Source organism: Dendropsophus ebraccatus, chromosome 6, assembly GCF_027789765.1.
Source record: "Dendropsophus ebraccatus isolate aDenEbr1 chromosome 6, aDenEbr1.pat, whole genome shotgun sequence".
Classification (NCBI taxonomy): Eukaryota; Metazoa; Chordata; class Amphibia; order Anura; family Hylidae; genus Dendropsophus; species Dendropsophus ebraccatus.
In genome coordinates this window covers 25,549,008-25,567,435 of record NC_091459.1, presented here as the reverse complement: position 1 = coordinate 25,567,435, position 18,428 = coordinate 25,549,008, and the positions used below count along the sequence as shown (strand labels likewise).

Sequence of the window (18,428 nt, the reverse complement as noted above, 5' to 3'; positions counted from 1 at the left end):
CTGCAGGTGCTGATTGAAGGAGCAGGGCATGTGCCAACCCCAAACACTAGAGGCACTGTGTAGTGGGACCAGCTCCAGGAGAATGGCAGTGGGAGTGAAGAAGGTATACCTGCTGAGCAGATTTTTAGAATACTAATACAACTTGAAATACCCCTTAATGGTGCGTTCACACCTACAGGATCTGCAGCTAATTTTCTGCAGCAGATTTCATTTAAATAACTGAACACCGCATCAAATCTGCTGCAGATCCTGTAGGTGTGAACGCACCCTTATGGTGCGTTCACACCTACAGGATCCGCGGCAGATTTGATGGTGAAGATTTGATGCTGTGTTCAGTTATTTAAATGAAATCTGCTTCGGATCCGCAGCAGAAAATCAGCTGTGGATCCGGTAAGTGTGAACGTACCCTTAGGGTATGTTCACACTTACCGCCTCCGCAGCAGATTTCATTTGAATAACTGAACACACAATCGAATCTGCTGCGTATCCTGTAGGTGTGAATGCACCCTCAAGGCTACTCCAACATCAAATTCATCTTTAGCACTTGTTATAAGCCTGATATCTAGTGAATGTGAGATAAAAGGCTTAGGTATTTCTTTTACTTATTTCTTTTATTAACTCGCCTTTTTGTGATTCCTTCTGCCCTTTATTTTCCCTGTCCTATTCTCATATTTCCACCTCCAATCCATACACTAGAGCAGAACCCCTGTAGTTCATCTCTTAACAGGAGCCTGGATAGATGCATACAATTGGAACAGTATGACAAGTCAAAGCAGAAAGATGACTGTCCTTCCTCTGACAGCCCAGAAAGCCCTGATGGTAAAATAACTTAATATATGCTCTCAAGGTATTTTTCAGTATAGTTGCAGAACATTGTACAGAATAGCTTATTATTTGTGTCCCAGGAAGCAGTTGCATGAAAAGATTTAGGGGAGAGTGTTTTTTTCTAGCTATGAAAAGTTTTGTCTGAGAAGGTCGACAGTTCTAAACCATGTGGGTTTCCGAGGTTACAAGTGCAACTACTCTTTAGAGAACTAGTGACTAGAAAGCAGAGCACATAGTCCAACTCCGTGTTGAACCTGTTAAAGCGTAAATCCGTAATAACAATAAAGCAACACAAAACTACATTTCTGCAAACAATACCTTAACGTCTAGATATTGAGGTCACTGTTGACTGCAGAATCTAAGGGTCCTCATACAACCGAACCACCGCCTGACCCCTTTGTTTTTGGAGAGATAAGCCGCCACCAGAGCTTTCTGCCTGCAGCTAAAGCTTCTCCTCCCAATACAGCAGAACCCAACATCTGTATAGAGTGTATGGGGCACGCCCATCACTCCACTAATAGATGTCGGTGGAGATAGCTGTTGAGCTTCATGGAAAATCAACGCCCGACCCCTTTGTTCTTAAAGGCTGAAGCACTGGAGGCGGGCCGACCCATCCCCAGTAAGAAGAAACCCCAGCCCCTCCATGACGTGACTCCATTAGAATCAATGGAACCCTTTCATAGACTGGCGGGGGTTTCCTCCCACTAAGGGTGGGTCGGCCCGCCTCCAGTGCTTCAGCCTGGGCCTGGTGGTACAGTCACTTTAAGGTATAAGCCGCTGCCAAAGCTTGTGCTACAGCTTAACATTTTGCTCCCCATAGAGAACACAGGAACTCTTGGCTGTGCTAAACATTCCTGTGTATGGATGAGCGATAACCTTCAGTTATTGAAGGTGTATGGCCACCGTAAGTTGATAATGGGATAACTGTGACCCCGCCATTAGGGTATGTGCACACTACGGAATCCTGGTGGAAAACTTTTTTCAGTTTCCGTAGCTAGTGGACTCTGTCGGCCGTGCACATTTCCGCCCATGCATAGAATGGAGTCTATGGCACAGGCGGAAATGCGTCCACAAGCGGGTGCGAGCTGCGGAATCCTTGACAGGTTTTTTTTTTTGTCCAGATTCCGTAGTGTGCACATACTGTTAATTCAGAAGCCTGGCTGTCACTGGTGCTGTACCCCTGCTGTCACCTCGTCGTACATTTACGACCTTTTACAGTAAGGCCCCGTTCCCACTGAGCAAAGCTAGCGGAATTCCGCAACGGAATTGTCCGCCGCGGAATGCCGTTAGCCTTCCGCTCATAATGGGAGTCTATGGGAGGCGCGCGCTGCTGCTCTGTACGCGCTGAAGAATGAACATGTTCATTCTTCAGCGCGGACAGGGCAGGAGCGCGCGCCTCCCATAAACTCCCATTATGAGCGGGAGGCTAACGGCATTCCGCGGCGGACAATTCCGTCGCGGAATTCCGCTAGCTTTGCTCAGTGGGAACGGGGCCTAAGTGACTCCTGTTGATGATACACTTGTACATCACATTGTCATCACATTGACCCTCAGAGTGGTGACAGTATAATTTGAATGCTCTTACTACTGTTGTTAAGAATTCGTTTGAAGGCAGGGTTACAGCTTTGTTTGCCAGCAGAATTGCACTTCCTTGCCCTTATACTTTTATGTTCAAGCCCAGGACAGCACTTATTTCTTTCTGCACTGCCATAACACAGTTCTGATGAAGTGGACTGAACAGGGTGGTGTTGTGCTGGAGGATGATTTACGCTGTACAGTACTATTGATGGCATGTATATTTGTGTGTTTGGCAGGATTGATGTATTGTGTATGCAAAGAGCTTTATGAGTAGAAAAGATAGAAACAGCAGCGGCACCGCAAGAAAGGGGTTACAGTAAACTGAACTGCTGCTGATTATCATAATAATAACAAGCCTGCAGATTAAACGGAAAGGTATTAAAGTGTCACTGTAGTTTTTTTTTTTGTTTTGTTTTGTTTTTTTTGCAGAGATCAATAGTACAGGCCATTTTAAGAAACTTTGTAATTGGGTTTATTAGCTGAAAAATGCATTTTTATCATGAGAAAGCAGTTTGAAGCTCTCCCCCCTGTCTTCATGGTTCTCTTATGGAGCGGGTGGAGGGAGATGAGGCACCAAAACAGGACAACAAAGAGTTAATTTACAGCTACATCACTGGGCTCTCTCCTCTTAAGTCAGCACTGACCTCTGAATACTGGCATTCATGCAGCTCCTGCTGTGTAATCCTTTGTTCTCTGCTCTCTGCTGGCGACTAATCTCCCTTCCCCTCTCCATAGAACAGACAGGACCCGACTGATGTAAAAGAGTCGAGATTTCCTGATAATGAGCAGTGAATGAGAGAGAGGAGGAAGAGGGGGGGCAGGGGAAAGTCTTTTTGAATGCAGATAATGGCATATTTGCCTAATAAACCCAATTACAAAGTTTCTTAAAATCGTCTGTACTACACGACCGTGACACTTTAACCCCGTAAGGACAGCCAGTTTTCGATTTTTGCACTTGTGCTTTATGAGGCCATAGCGCTTTCATTTTTTTCCACCTACAGATCCGTATGAGCTCTTATTCTTTTGCAATATCAATTGTACTTTACTTGTACTATATAAGATTTGTCATATTGTCTATATTTACACCCCTAACACAGCAATCTTTAGTACTGGTTTAAAATATTAATGTTATGTGCATGCAAATAATGATGTCGTGGTGAACGGAATTACAGGTGAAATGCGACTAAAAGTTAATTTTGCATAGCTGTCAAAACCCGATTTCAGAACATTGATCTATTAAAGAGCAGAGCATAAAAACAATACAAATAAAATGCAAAAAAGTAAAATGTGTATATATTGTCATTTTCTTTAGAACTGGCTCGGACAAGCCGCAGCTTTTTAAAATCGCAAAGTACATCGCAGCCTATTGAGGAAGTAGAAGAAGATGATCATGTAGAAGAAATGCAGAAATCGATTGATCCTTTCATTACATCAATAGAAAAGGACAGTTTGGAGATTGATGGTGAGTACATAGAAGGTTCCAATGTGAATTTAGTATATTAAGACACTTGGGATCGATAAATTGTTGTTGCTCATAAATTACTTAAAGAGGACCTGTTTATAAAAACATCAGACAGCAGCAAGATCTGAGAGGCAGAGAAGGCGGTACAGTAATACCAGTAGGATACAAGAGCAGCCAGACTGGTGACAGAGGGGTGATTTTCTGGGCACGGCACCACTCCATCTCTTGTGCATCCAAAGGCTCTGTCTTGAAGATGTTAAGGCAATGTTCAGACAGGTAATGAATAGGAAAAGTCCTGCCTGGGGCATTCCTAGTGATGAGGAGGGTGGGGAGGAGGGACAGAGAGGCGGTGCAAGCCTAGCTTACACACACTCTAGGCCACGCCAATTTGACACAGGGCTGCAAGTTTAAAAGTTGTTAAGGACAATAACTGCATCACCTGCCGAACGGACCCCAGGACAGAACTTGGATTAAAAGCAGCTATCCGAAGGTACAAGTGGTTTTGGGGGGGACAGATTGTGGGTACAGAGTCACTTTAAAGGGAATGATTGTGCTGATATGGTTCCCTGCCGCAAAGTATAGCTCTGCAGCTCCCACCTAACCTACCAGCCGCGTCTGTGGTGGTAGCTTTACAACGGGGAAATAGTAGTTATAGTTCTGCCGAGTGAGGACGGGAGAGGGGTGGCAATTAGTCATCTGGTTGGGGAGCCGCCCCTGACTAGTCACCGTTTTCTGCCAGTCAACTTGCATTGTGGAGATGATTGACAGACAGAGAGACCACTAATCGATCTCTCTGCCTGTCAGTTGTCCCCACACCGTGCTGACAGACAGAGAACCGTGACTAAACTTGGGCCCCGATGACTAGTCGCTGCCCCCTCCTATAACGCTGAGGAATAAAACTACTTTTTCCTTACTGTAAAGCTACCCCTGCAGATGCAGCGCATCACAGCAGAGCTATACTGTGCAGCAGGAGACCACATCAGCACACTTGTGCAGATTGGTTTCCTTTTATATTATTATTATTTATTATTATTATTATTATCCAAACTGAATTATGTGCTTTAGAATCAGTTGTGGCTTCTGGACCAAACCAAGCTTTTCATGGAGTTGGACTTGATACTTTGGAGGAACAAGAAGAGAAGGAAAGATTTTTTGCCAGACTCGAAAAAGGTGCTTCATCTACAATTGACTATTCTAAGTTAATTAAAGAACTGGATTCTACGGATTCAACACAACTTACAGCTTATATACGGTAAGGTTTTTTGCTATGTAAAAATGTCAGAAGTCTAATTGTGTTATCTAGACAGGTCTCTTTTTTTAATTCAGCACATGTAAAAGGATGGGGCCCTACTTTCATATATATATTCCTATAGAATTGCATGAACATCAACTCCTCAATTGCTGCTGTTGCCAAACAGCCAAAAGCCTCTTCTATCTGTATAATAGACAGTCTGTCTTCTTTCTGTATATCACACAGTCTCTTTATCATCGTTGTAAACGACAGCTAAGCATAATGTATATGCCAAGTATAATGAAGAGTTCTTATGCTTTACAGAACATATACAGTATAGTTACCAAATAACAGTAGTAAGTAGTGAAAGGTAATCCTCTAATCCGATTAAAAATAATGTATAAAATGTATTTTTAAACAAAAGGCACCATATAGTTAATAGGTGTGTAGCTGTGACACATAGGATGTGCAGTACATACTACAGGGCCCTGGTGGTTAATAAACTAACCCTAGTGGTCTACATGTATACTATGTTGTCACTTTAAGTATAAAATTAGTAATTATATAAATAGGTACATGTTTTGGTTTTCAAGTTGGGGTGTTTTGGCCACTTTTGTAAGAGGTCTATAGTGTCAAACTCCACTCCTCTAGGCAAGCTGGGACTAGGACCATGCTTACATGCTTCATCCTCATGGAGCTGGATGCACTTGCGCACTAGCTGATTTCCAGACCTTTGAGGATATGTTCACACGTACCAGATCCGCAGCAGATTTAATCTAAATAACTGAACACAGCATCAAATCTGCACCATTAAATCTGCTGTGGATCCTGTACGTGTGAACGCACCCTAGTATTGGGAGCCCAGTGGAGATCGATACTTACCACAGCATTTAGAAGAATTAATGACTGAGATCAGTGCAATTGCTGATCTATTTAGGGCAAGGTTAAACAAAAAAAAAAACATATACTCACCCAACCCAAATCCCTGCAGCTGACTCTCAGCCAAGAACTAACTCAGGCAGGACACTGTTGCAGCCAGTGACTGCAGGAAAGATCCATCATCAGCAACTAGGAAGTAGCCCAAAGGACCAAACAACAACTGCAGTGGAGTATACACTTTTTTTTTTTTTTTAATTCCCGGTTAACACCTTTAATTTTTGGACCCATATAAAATAAATAAATGCACCCAAATTACTGGTAATAATGGTGATTATGATAACTTCAGTGAGACAGATTAATCAAATGTCCAAAAGAAAAAGTTTGTTGCCATTAACAACCAATCATTGTGCAGCTCTCATTTGACAGAGCAGCTTAAAGTAAGTAGGTATTTCCTGTTCAAGAGAAGCATAATCTAGTGACAGAGAAGAATAAATATATATATTATGATCTGTGCAGTTGATTTTGAAATATCTTCCTGAAAACCAAGGACTCTGAGCACCGCACACTAGTCCTCTCCATGATTTGTGTATTCTCAATAGTCCTGGATATTCATGAGCATCAGCTCCCTCTGCTCACCGGCCACTGAGTGACAGTTGTCTGTCTTATGTATTATATAATTATAATATTATTATATGTGTATAGGCAGACAACTGTCAGTCAGCATCAGCAGCTGGAGGGCAGAGGGTGTGGAGCAACATGAAGCCCATTCTTCTGTATATCAGGGGGAACAGCTGAACAGAATAATGTAATACGCCATTCTGTTCAGCATTTCTGTCACTAGTTTATGTTGCCCTAAATGAAACCTAGTGACAGATTCTCTTTTAAGAAATAAAAGCTGTGTCCTTATTGCTAAGACCACAGAGTAAACATTTATTTTATTCACTTTTGATAACTGAGACCCAATAGTGTGAGTTAGTGGAAAGAACAGAAATGGAGACAGGTCTGACCTACATCATTATATGCGCGTTCTGTCCTGGTTTTTGTATGGTATGTATTTCTATATTTTGTATTATGTGATATATTATATTTTATTTTATTTTTTTTTTCTTTAGAAATAATGACCATGCTGAGGCAGATGAGAGTGAACAGAAGGATGAAAGTAAAGATGTGTCAGGTAAACAGTAGTTTATATTCCAAACCATCCAAACATTTGTATGTAACATTTTTCACTTTGCAATTTGGACAATGAAGATTGTTTTACAAGTGAAAATAGTAGCAGCAACAGTATTTCTTTTATTTTTTAATCCTTATGCTTACTCAGAAGCAGATTAAGTATACCATGGGCCCCAGGCTGTTTATAAAGTGTGGGGATCCCCCTCCCACAAAAAGGCGCAGATCTTTTTCATGCGCCTTTCTAAACAAAAATCCCCTGCTAAAGCATGGGAAAGCAAAAAAAGTGGTCCAGATTATTTTTCCCCTCTTGAGCCATATTTAATTAATTTTTATTTTTTTTTATTTTACAAAAACATGAAAAATTAAGGACTGGTACATTAAAAAACATGAGAAAAGAAAAACATGCTTGAGCATTAAAGTAGCAAACTTTGAGTTTATTCGAACTCATGCGTGCTGCTGAAGTTGGATAAAGCCCTATGGCTGCCTGGAAAACAGATACAAGCTAACCAAACAATGCAAACAACGATCATTGTACACACAAGGTAGTGAACAACAGCACTTGATGGAGCCGTAGAAGTAATGAACATGTCAATTATTAACGGCCATTGTTTTTAATTCACACACAGTACTTTTTTTTTTTTTGACCCGTCCTTTGCATTAATGTCAACGTAATTTTATTACAGGACACATCCAAATGGGTCAGCAATCAATATTGAGCTAAAATGATTTGTTTGGATTTTTTTTTTTTTTACTGTTGGTGAATAGCAATATTCATGTTTATTCAGAGGCGTAAAACCTGTCCTGTCCATCAGAGACAGAGCTCTGACACGCTTACAGTGGACGTCCAGTTATGTTTCAAAAATACTGTTGTGCAGCGCTTAGGCTGCGTTTTTGCAATACGTCTTTTTCATCTGTTTTTTGCAAAGAAAGGTTGAAAAAAACGGATGCATTTGTGTGCATCCGTTTTTTCCATTGACTTCCATTGTAAAAAAAATGAATCAAAACGGATCCGTTTTTTTTTTTTGAATGACACAAAAACGTAGCTGACACTAGTTTTGTGTCCATTAGAAAAAAACAGATCCGTTTTGATCCGTTTTTTTTTTTTGTTTTGTTTTTTTTTGTTTTTTTTACAATGGTAAAACGGATGCACCAAAAGGCATCCGTTTTATTTCATCAGTTTTTCATCCGTTTTTTTGCAAAAAAAAGTGAAAAAAACTGATTGCAAAAACGCAGTGTGAACCTATTTGTAAAATTTTGTAAAATACACTGGGCGTTGCATGTAATAAAGTAGACAGTGCCTAAGTGTTATCTAAAAGGCTCTTGTATTTCCGTTTGTACTAAATTACGTGCAATTTGGATGTACAGTAATGTCCTTTTGAGGGAAGGTATTAATAAGTCTGAGTTAGATGTTTGGGCTTATCCCCACGTCCCATATATTCAGGATGCTACGGTCAGGGAAGCCCTGTAATGGAGTGTTCCCCCGCTCAGCATGATGTATCAGCATCATGCCGGAAGCTGGGAAACTGTTTGAATCTCCACAGCACTGTAATGAAGCAGCCCCGCTCTCTGCATGGCTGGGGAACACTCCATTACAGGGCATCTCCGTCCAAAGCATCAGTAATATACAGGACGTGGGAATAAGCCCTTTATTGGGATTTATTGGGACCTTTTTGCATTGTTATTAATTTCCTAGTATAGTTTAATTATAGGAAATGAGTGAAAGCTTTCTGATATTAATCTAAGGTGCTGCTGGGAATTTCAGCTTTCACTCCTAGTGCCTTGCTAATACGTTTTTGTAAGCGTAAAGCGTTCCTTGAAGGGCTTTGTAGTCAGTCTGATGAAAATTGGCAATGAAGTGCTCTTACAGTTCCCATCTAGCACATTTTCTTCTGAGAAGCTTTGTGGAAATGATTGCAAACCACTTAACAGTAGGTATATAATAAGTCTATTATCTTAAATCACTAGTAAATTATAGTGAAGACTTTGAAGATGAGACGGAACTGAACAGTCATTTGGTCAGAAAAGAAAATGATGATCCTGTGGAGTCAAATAATCAGGTTAGACTTCTACTTTAGTGCTTAAAGGGGTATTCCCCCCAAAATTATTTTTGCATTAATACATTGCCCACCCATAGCTTTCCTTCTTTCCAATATTAATATATTACTGATTCTGCCCAGTTTTGCTGTTTTCTAGGTGCATTCACCCCCACCAAACGCATAGAATCATGAAAACTCAATCCCCCCCGACACCGCTCCCTGCTCCTGGCCCCCACCCTCCGTGTCGGGATCACGTGTCCTTTATCTCTTCAATTGGCTGGGTTAGCCTTCTAACCCTGCCCACTGAAGTGAGGGAGGACATCACCTTCTCCGCTCTCCAAATTGCTTCGGGACTCCCGGCGCGTCCCGCTTGGCCAATCAGTGTGCTGCCCCGCCGCAGCACACCGATTGGCTAAGCGGGACGTGAAGGCGCCTGGAGCAGGTGATGTTTACGCTCCGGCTGCGGGGGGGTTAACGAGGTGGGCTGCGAACATTCAGCGGGATGTCCATCACGCTGCAAGTTTGTCTGCCCATAAATGGGCAGGGATCCGCTGCAGATCCGTTTTGTGTGAACGCACCCTTAGCCTATGTTCACACAACATAAAAGTACGGCCGTTGTTGCAGTCGGCAACAATGGCCGTACTTTGAATGAAAACAGACATTGCCTTGGCGTCTATGGGATCCCGGCCGGAGCGTATACACATCATATACGATGTGGGTGGGATCCCTTGTTGCCCCGCGAAGAACTGACATGTCAGTTTTCTGTGGCCGCTATTCAGTGGATATCGGCCATAGGAAACCATGTCGGTGCACACTATGAAGCGAGCGGCTCCGAACGCTTGCTTCATAGTATGCAGTGGGAAGTTCTAATTCGGGCGCACGCTCATGCTCCCGCATCAGAACTCTACAGCCGTAAAGATCATCTGGTCGGTACTGCAGTACCGACCAGGATGATCTTTTCAGTGACCCGGCCGGTTTACGGAACGGCCGGTCTCTTAGGGCCCTATTCCACCGGACGATTATCGTTCAGATTATCGTTAAATCGTTAGAATCTGAACGATAATCGTTCGGTTGAAATGCAGTTAGGATTAACGACCGAACGAGAAATCGTTGATCGCTTTATAAGACCTGGACCTATTTTTATCGTTGCTCGTTCGCAAATCGTTCACATTGAATAAGACATCGTTCGGTCGTTCGCAATATATACGAACGCAATAGCGGATAAATAGCGAAGAGAAACGATCGCAATTACGATCATAAGTAACGATTATCGTTCCATGGAAATGACCGAACGTTTTCAGGTCTTTCGCAATAGCGGTCGTTTGAGATCGTTAATCGTTAACGATTATGCAAACGATAATCGTCCGGTGGAATAGGGCCCTTACACCATGTGAACATGGCCTTAGGGCCAGTTCCCACTGAGCAAGATCGTCGGAATTCTCCGTCGCGGAATCCCCCCGTGCTCGGTGTGCTGCTGTAAGTGAATGGAGAGGGCGCACGCTCGTCCGCTCCCTCTCCTCTCCGCTCAAAGAAGTAACATGGTAGTTCTTTGAGCGGAGAGCAGTGGCAGCGGATGAGCGCGCACCCTCTCCATTCACTTACAGCAGCACACGGAGCACGGCCTGATTCCACGGCGGAAAGGTCCGCCGCGGAATTGCGCCGTCTTTACTCAGTGTGAACTGGCCCTTAAAGTCAAAGTAAAATAGTTCTGTAACCAACAACCTGGCATCCATTCCCTCTCTACCACTAGTCCCTTAACTCAAGTATTTTGGTATGTTTAAGTGGGGCCGCAGCTAGGGTATGTATTTCTGGAATATGCTTGTGACAGCAAAGAATGAGGTATCCCATTTTATTCTGGCTGTTTTACTTAGTGTGCATGGGCCCTAAGGCTGTACAATGGCCAATAATTTTTCAGACTTGGGATACAAGACACAGCACTTTCTTAAAGGAGAATTCCAGGCATAATTTAAATATCCAGGGCGGGCAGGGGTGGTGGGAACATAAAAAATAAGTTAAAGTTACCTCTCTCTGTGCCCCTGCAGCGCAGCGTCACTGCAGGGCCACTGGTATAAGTAAGTTTAGCTTCTTTATCACTGCCTTCTGTCCACCCTACATATTTACTTCTCCCCATAGTTGTCCTTTAAAAGATACCTGTCACCCCCCGTGCCAGGGTGACAGGCTCCCGACCCCCCGTTAGAGCGCCCTATACTTACCTAATCGCGCTGGGTCCCGCTTCCTGATCCGGTCTGGTCACGGAGATTTCAGCTCCCGAAGCCCGGCGCGCGCTCATAGGAGAGTCCGATGCCCATAGACAATGACGGAGCATCGGACTCCCCATTCATTCTCTATGAGCGTCGGACTTCGGGAGCTGAAATCTCCGTGACCCGACCGCATCAGGAAGCGGGACCTGGCGCGATTAGGTGAGTATAGGGGGATCTAGCAGGGGGTCAGGAGCCTGTCACCCCGGCACGGGGGGTGACAGGTCCTCTTTAACATATACTGATCAGAACAGAGCTATAAGGGACAGGTCTGATATATGTTAAGGAATTGCAGTGTAAAAGGATAAGACTTTGCCTCACACTTTTAGGTTCAAGAAAATCTGAGCCCCCAAGTTTCATCCTCTTCTCCAGTCTGATCACAGCCCCATCTGAGTGATTCAATTGAATTCATTTTATTTAATCATCCAGCCCTAGTGCAACCTAAAATGGCCAGTCTTTAGGGAACATAGTGTTGCATGTAGGCCATGCTCCTTTTTCTGGTGAGGCACAAAAGTATGAAAAAATGTAGGTGAAAAAACAACAAATAAGGTAAATTACCCTAAAAGTCTGGTGCATTTGCAATAGTAAATACTCCCTTTTTGAAGTTAATCCATTATTTATGGTTTTCACAGACTATTTCTCTACAATGGATTATTTCAGCTATTTTTGATATTTCTATTGAAAGATGTTTTTTTTTTTTTTCTTCTCATTTAAAGACTCCTCAAACAGAAGAAAAACACGGAATGCTTGCCAAAGGTGAGAAACTTGACTAATGAACAAAAATGTTTAATTTGCCACAGCTAAAGTCTGCATAAAAAAAGTAAAGGTGCAACCTTGTCTTAGTGATAAGAAATCCCAGTGGCCGAAACATAGAGGTCAGTAGCGAAAATAGGCGGGGGCAAAGGGGGCGGTCGCCCCCGGGCCCACTCAGGCAGGGGCCCACTGAGGTCTCAGACAGTTAACGCTGTCTGCAAAAGCTATTGCTTTTGCAGACAGCCTTAACACATGTCTGTAGTGGCCCCCAAGAGGGCAACTGCACCTGGGAATAGCGGGCCCCTGCTCCTGAGGGGCCCGCTCAGCTGTCAGATGCCGAGTCCGACCAGGGCTGGATCTTCTTCCTGCTTCTTCCTCCTACACGCTGCTGCTGCTGGCCCCTCCCCATCCTCTCCCTCACTGGCTGCAAAACGTATGAGGAGGGACGACGGTGAGAGGGAGGAGTGAGGACTGTGAGAGGGAGGAGTGAGGACTGTGAGAGGGAGGAGTGGGGACTGTGAGAGGAGTGACAACACACACACACACCACTGACCAGACACAGCAGCCAGATATATATATCCATATATATATAGAGGAATGGTCTGTATAGAGTGGTGGTCATCTATGAAGAGGTGGTCTTTATAGATATAAAGATAGATAGATAGATAATAGATAGTGAGAGATAGATAGATAGATAGATAGATAGGCGATAGATAGATAGGAGATAGATAGATAGGAGATGGATATCTAGCAGCTCATCACATATCTTGGATTGTACATACCAGCTCACCCCTTTTAATGTCTAAAAGCTTATTACCTATACCACTATTATTTTTAGGCAAAGATAATCTGGTTAAAAGGGTTCTCCAGAATTTAAAAAAAAACCATAATTGTTTTGTTCCAAAAACAGCGCCACCCCTGCTCTTAGGTTGTGTGTGGTATCACAACTTGGCTCTATTCACTTTAGTCGAATACCACACACAAACTGAGGACAAGAGTGGTGCTGTCTGTGGAAGAAGGCAGCTATATTTTTCTAATGTTAAGCCCTTTTACTTTTTTTGTGGTTCTATATTCCAGATGTAGAAACCTCTTACACGGCTCTGTATCCTTATTCACTATAAGAAATGTAAAAGAATATTCCCTATTATATTATTATTATTATTATTATATTATTATTATTCAGAAATCCTTGTCACCTGCTAAGGTTCCCTATGGGTAACAATGGTTGGGGGCCCACTCAGACTCACTCGCCCCCCCTAGGCTGAACCCCTAGCTACGCCCCTGATAGAGGTAATCACATTTATGGTGGGGCCAGATGTAAGAATACCGACAGTGGTGGGAGAAAAAAAACATTCATGGTTACGTAAATTGTGAAAGTTGTTATATATGTTGTCATAGAATGCACCGCTTGTTCTTTTAAAACATGTACAGCCCTTAAGAAATGCATTGCCCCCACCCCCAAATCATCTCATCTGATCTCTGTATACAGACAGTTAAAGGGAATGTTTCAGCTGCAATTCAACTTTAAAACTGCTGACTCTTTAATGGTGCGTTTACACAGAGAGATTTATCTGACAGATTTTTGAAGCCAAAGCCAGGAATGAGTTTGAAAAAAAAAAAAAAAAATCTGTCTTTCCTTTATGACTTGTTCTCTGTTTAAAGTCTGTTCCTGGCTTTGGCTTCAAAAATCTGTCAGATAAATCTCTCTGAAAAAAAAACGCACCATTAGAAGAGGGCAAGAAGACTCATGGTACCTTTGCACAGGAGAATAAAAGCCTTTTTACATCTGTAAAGTGACCGCCAGACAGACATTTCATCTAACAGGACAAAATGGTTTCCGGTCTACTAAAAAAAAAAAAAAAAAAGTTAGCATTATATGTGTATAAAATTCACTGTTACTTTAAAGGGGAATTGCCATCTGAACTAACATAGTTAAACTTGTAGGACACATTAACCCATTACTGTCTGCATTCTGTGTATATATGTTCCTGTCTGGAGAACAAGAAAATGGCTGCACATCTCACCCAGACTTGCTAATGTCACATACATACAACAGTGAGTGTACTTATCCCTACTACTTGTAGTTTGTGTTGGGAGAACGAATCACAACATTGGTGTATCTTAGATATCATTAATAAAAATTATGTTTTCAGCTAATCCCATGCCTATTATCCGGGAGTCTTTGATGCTTTACAGTATGATGCACTGTGCTAGCACCATCTATTGTTACTGCAGTAAATATACACCAATTCATGAAGCTGTGTGAGACTTTTGATGGCTACACATGTAGTTGCCAGCATAAGCAGAGCACTGCAGATGATGAGTATACATCTACGTTATAGCTATATATGCACAAGCCAGAACACTGCTTTTAGAGTAGAGAGGTGGTCTGTAACCTAGACAATGAGCTGTAAACAATTTAAATAGAGCAGCATATCAGGAGAAGCCGGCAAGCTTGGTAAATTAATGTAAATTTACTAATTCTTTTAACTTGACCTGTCCTACTAGTTTTACCTATATCAGCTGAGATGGGAAATACCAATTTAATAAGATGGGCTGATCGATAACAGTTGAATGGTTTTTATTCTAATGCAGTTAAATTCCTTTTTAGTATTGCTGATCGACTCAATGGATTCAACGATAGACACCCAAAAGGTTTTGCAGCAAACACAGGATGAAACTGAATCTGGTATGCACCAGGGAACAAATGAAGCAATGTACACAGGTGGGTTACAGTGCTTATAAAACTATAATATTTAGTGTTACTTCTACTAAATGGCAGCCATGTTTTACCTGGCCACAGGACGTAAGTGATTTTCATGGTGGGCAATTTGAGTACGGCTTCTGTATTTGTTGGTTACATAGAATGTCAAATTTTGCTCCATTAAAGGAGAACTCCAGGTAGCGGTTAAAAAAATTAAACTTCTGCAGAAGCATATAGCATTACTAACCTATCGCAGTTTTGAAACTACCAAAAATCCATTTGTTTGGGTGGTTTTGTTCTGTATTGTGTTTCTGTACTTGGTAACTGGTTGAGCAGTTCCCAGAATGTAGCACTGGTTCCAGAATGCAATGCTTCTCCCAACCTGCCCATTCCCTGTTCAAATCTGTTGCAGAACATCTAGGCTGTGTTCACGCAGTTTCATTGTGTTACTGAATTATTTGCAGTACTTTATCATTTAATTGTGGTCCCACCCACACAGCACACAGTAACTACCTGTAACTCTACACAGCAGTCTGTATTATCTACCTGTAACACCACACAGCACACTGTATTCTCTACCCATAACACCACACAGCACACTGTATTCTCTACCCATAACACCACACAGCACACTGTATCCTCTACCTGTAACACCACACAGCACACTGTATTCTCTACCTGTAACACCACACAGCACTGTATTCTCTACCTGTAACACCGCACAGCACGCTGTATTCTCTACCTGTAACACCACACTATATTCTCTACCTGTAACACCACACAGCACACTGTATTCTCTACCTGTAACACCACACTATATTCTCTACCTGTAACACCACACAGCACACTGTATCCTCTACCTGTAACACCACACAGCACGCTGTATTCTCTACCTGTAACACCACACAGCACTGTATTCTCTACCTGTAACACAACACAGCACACTGTATTCTCTACCTGTAACACCATACAGCACGCTGTATCCTCTACCTGTAACACCATACAGCACGCTGTATCCTCTACCTGTAACACCATACAGCACGCTGTATCCTCTACCTGTAACACCACACAGCACGCTGTATCCTCTACCTGTAACACCACACAGCACGCTGTATCCTCTACCTGTACCACCACACAGCACGCTGTATTCTCTACCTGTAACACCAGCACGCTGTATTCTCTACCTGTAACACAACAAAGCACGCTGTATTCTCTACCTGTAACACAACACAGCACGCTGTATTCTCTACCTGTAACACCACACAGCAGACTGTATTCTCTACCTGTAACACCACACAGCACGCTGTATTCTCTACCTGTAATACTTATATTTGAATAAAGTAAAGAACTTTTTGAATTAAATTTTTTATTTCTTTTTATTTCCACGCACATATTATGATCAAGTATCTTTTATGTGTGAAGTTGATCCCAACAATAAGGTTTTTATCCAATACTATGTTACATGGGATATACTGTTTATGCCTTGTTTTTTGTCCAGGTGGGATTGGCAGTGCCGGCTCTGATCCTTACTTGTGTTACTGCATCATTTTTGTGAATACACTGCAGTACTGCAATGCATCTCCAACATGTGTGAACACAGCCCTAATTTTACTGAAAACTGCTGCACAACCATTAAAATCAATGTGCACCTGCTTCTGGCTGGTCAGAGATGGTTAATCACTCAGGGGATTGGGGGATCCAGCCAAGCCTCCTTTGACATCACGTCCTTCCCCCTGTCTGCATCATCAGCCTGTGCTCAGCAAACACACATGTGAGACAGAGGCATAGAAGAATTGTCTCCTAAGGTGGGAGAGCAGTGGGAGCAGGAGACAATGTGGATTGGCACAAAGGCCATTTTTCTTCACTTTTTGGATTTTTATTAGCTACCAGTGTGGCAGAACTGTACAGACATGGTAATACATTATATAGACACATCTATATAACTTTTAATGTACTTTTAATAGAAAACAAATTTTCCTTATGTTGAGTTCCCCTCTAACATCTTAACGACACAGGGCATATATTTACACCCTGCGGTCGCCTCGGGAAGTTCAGAGCGGGGCCGCAGTCCCGGGTGAGGCATGTAGCCCGGGGCTGCGGCTATTAGCGTGCACGGTCCAATCGCCGTGCCCGCTAATCAAGTTTTCAGATGTCATTGATCTATGCTGTATATTTATATAGCATAGATCTCAATGAGTGATCAGTGTGCATATACTGTAAGCCCCCCAGGGGGGCTTCTAGTATATGTGTAAAATAAATAAATAAAGTGTTGTTGTTAATAAAAAAAGCCCCCTCCCCTAATAAAAGTTTGAATCACACCCCCTTTTCCCATGTTATAAATATAAATAAACAAACATGTTTGGTATCGCCTCTTTCATAATCGCCCGAATTATTAAATTATCACATTCCCGATGTCGCACGGTAAAAGGCGTAAGCGCTAAAAAATCCAAAAGTGGAAAATTGCACGTTTTTGGTCGCATCAAATCCAGAAAAATTGTAATAAAAAGTGATCAAAAAGTCGCATATGCGCAAACAAGGTAGAAAGAACACATCATGGCGCAAAAAAAATGACACCTCACACAGCCCCATAGACCAAAGGATAAAAGCGCTATAAGCCTGGGAATGGAGCGATTTTAAAAAACATATATTTGTTAACAATGGTTAGAATTTTTTTACAGGCCATCAGATACAATAAAAGTTATACATGTTACATATTGTTGTAATCGTAACGACTTCAGGAACATATATAACAAGTCAGTTTTACCCCAGGGTGAACGGCGTAAAAACAAATACCCCCAAATAAACAGAATGCATTTTTTTTTCAATTTCACCACACTTTTTTTTTTTTTTCTGGTTTTGCAGTGTACTTTATGAAAAAATTCAGCCTGTCATTGCAAAGTACAATTAGTGGTGCAAAAAATAAGGGCTCATGTGGGTTTCTAGGTGAGAAAATGCTCCTGATATGGCCTTCTAAGCACAAGGAGAAAAAAAACAAAAGTGCAAAAATGCTAATTGGCTCTGTCCTTAAGGGGTTAAAGGGATACTCCAGCCAAAATCTTTCTTTCAAATCAACTGGTTTCAGATTTAAAAATCTCCAGTCTTCCAGTACTTATCAGCTGCTGTATGTTCTGAAGGAAATATTGTTCTCTTTCCATTCTGACACAGTGCTCTCCGCTTTCTGAGACAGGAACTTTCCAGAGCAATAGCAAATCCCTATAGAAAACCTCTCCTGCTCTGGACAGTTCCTAACATGAAAAGAGGTGGCAGCAGAGAGCACTGCATTAGACTGAAAATAATACTTTTCCTGCAGATCATACAGCAGCTGATAAGTAATGGAATACTGGAGATTTTCAATTAGAAGTAAATCACAAATCTATATAACTTTCTGAAACCATTTGATTTAAAAGATAAAGATTTTTTTCTGGACAACCCCTTTAATTAAAACCTTTTTTTTTTAAACAGAGAGATGTACATGGATGCCTGGGAGTTTGTGTAGTTTGTAATGTATATGTATGCAGGATCAATAACA

General features: G+C 42.0%; 1 protein-coding gene across 5 annotated transcripts in view; it reads left to right on the top strand.

The window, feature by feature from the left end:
- CEP162 (centrosomal protein 162) overlaps positions 1-18,428 on the top strand; it is a 100,154-nt gene that overhangs the window by 7,647 nt on the left and 74,079 nt on the right. For 4 of the 5 annotated variants that reach the window (XM_069974701.1, XM_069974703.1, XM_069974702.1 and 1 more), the window contains 7 exons: positions 697-819; positions 3,716-3,865; positions 4,931-5,117; positions 7,088-7,149; positions 9,114-9,205; positions 12,159-12,198; positions 14,807-14,920. In XM_069974701.1, coding sequence (XP_069830802.1) covers positions 697-819; positions 3,716-3,865; positions 4,931-5,117; positions 7,088-7,149; positions 9,114-9,205; positions 12,159-12,198; positions 14,807-14,920 — 768 coding nt within the window. The remainder of the gene's footprint in view (positions 1-696; positions 820-3,715; positions 3,866-4,930; positions 5,118-7,087; positions 7,150-9,113; positions 9,206-12,158; positions 12,199-14,806; positions 14,921-18,428) is intronic. The other variant, XM_069974704.1, reaches the window with a different exon arrangement.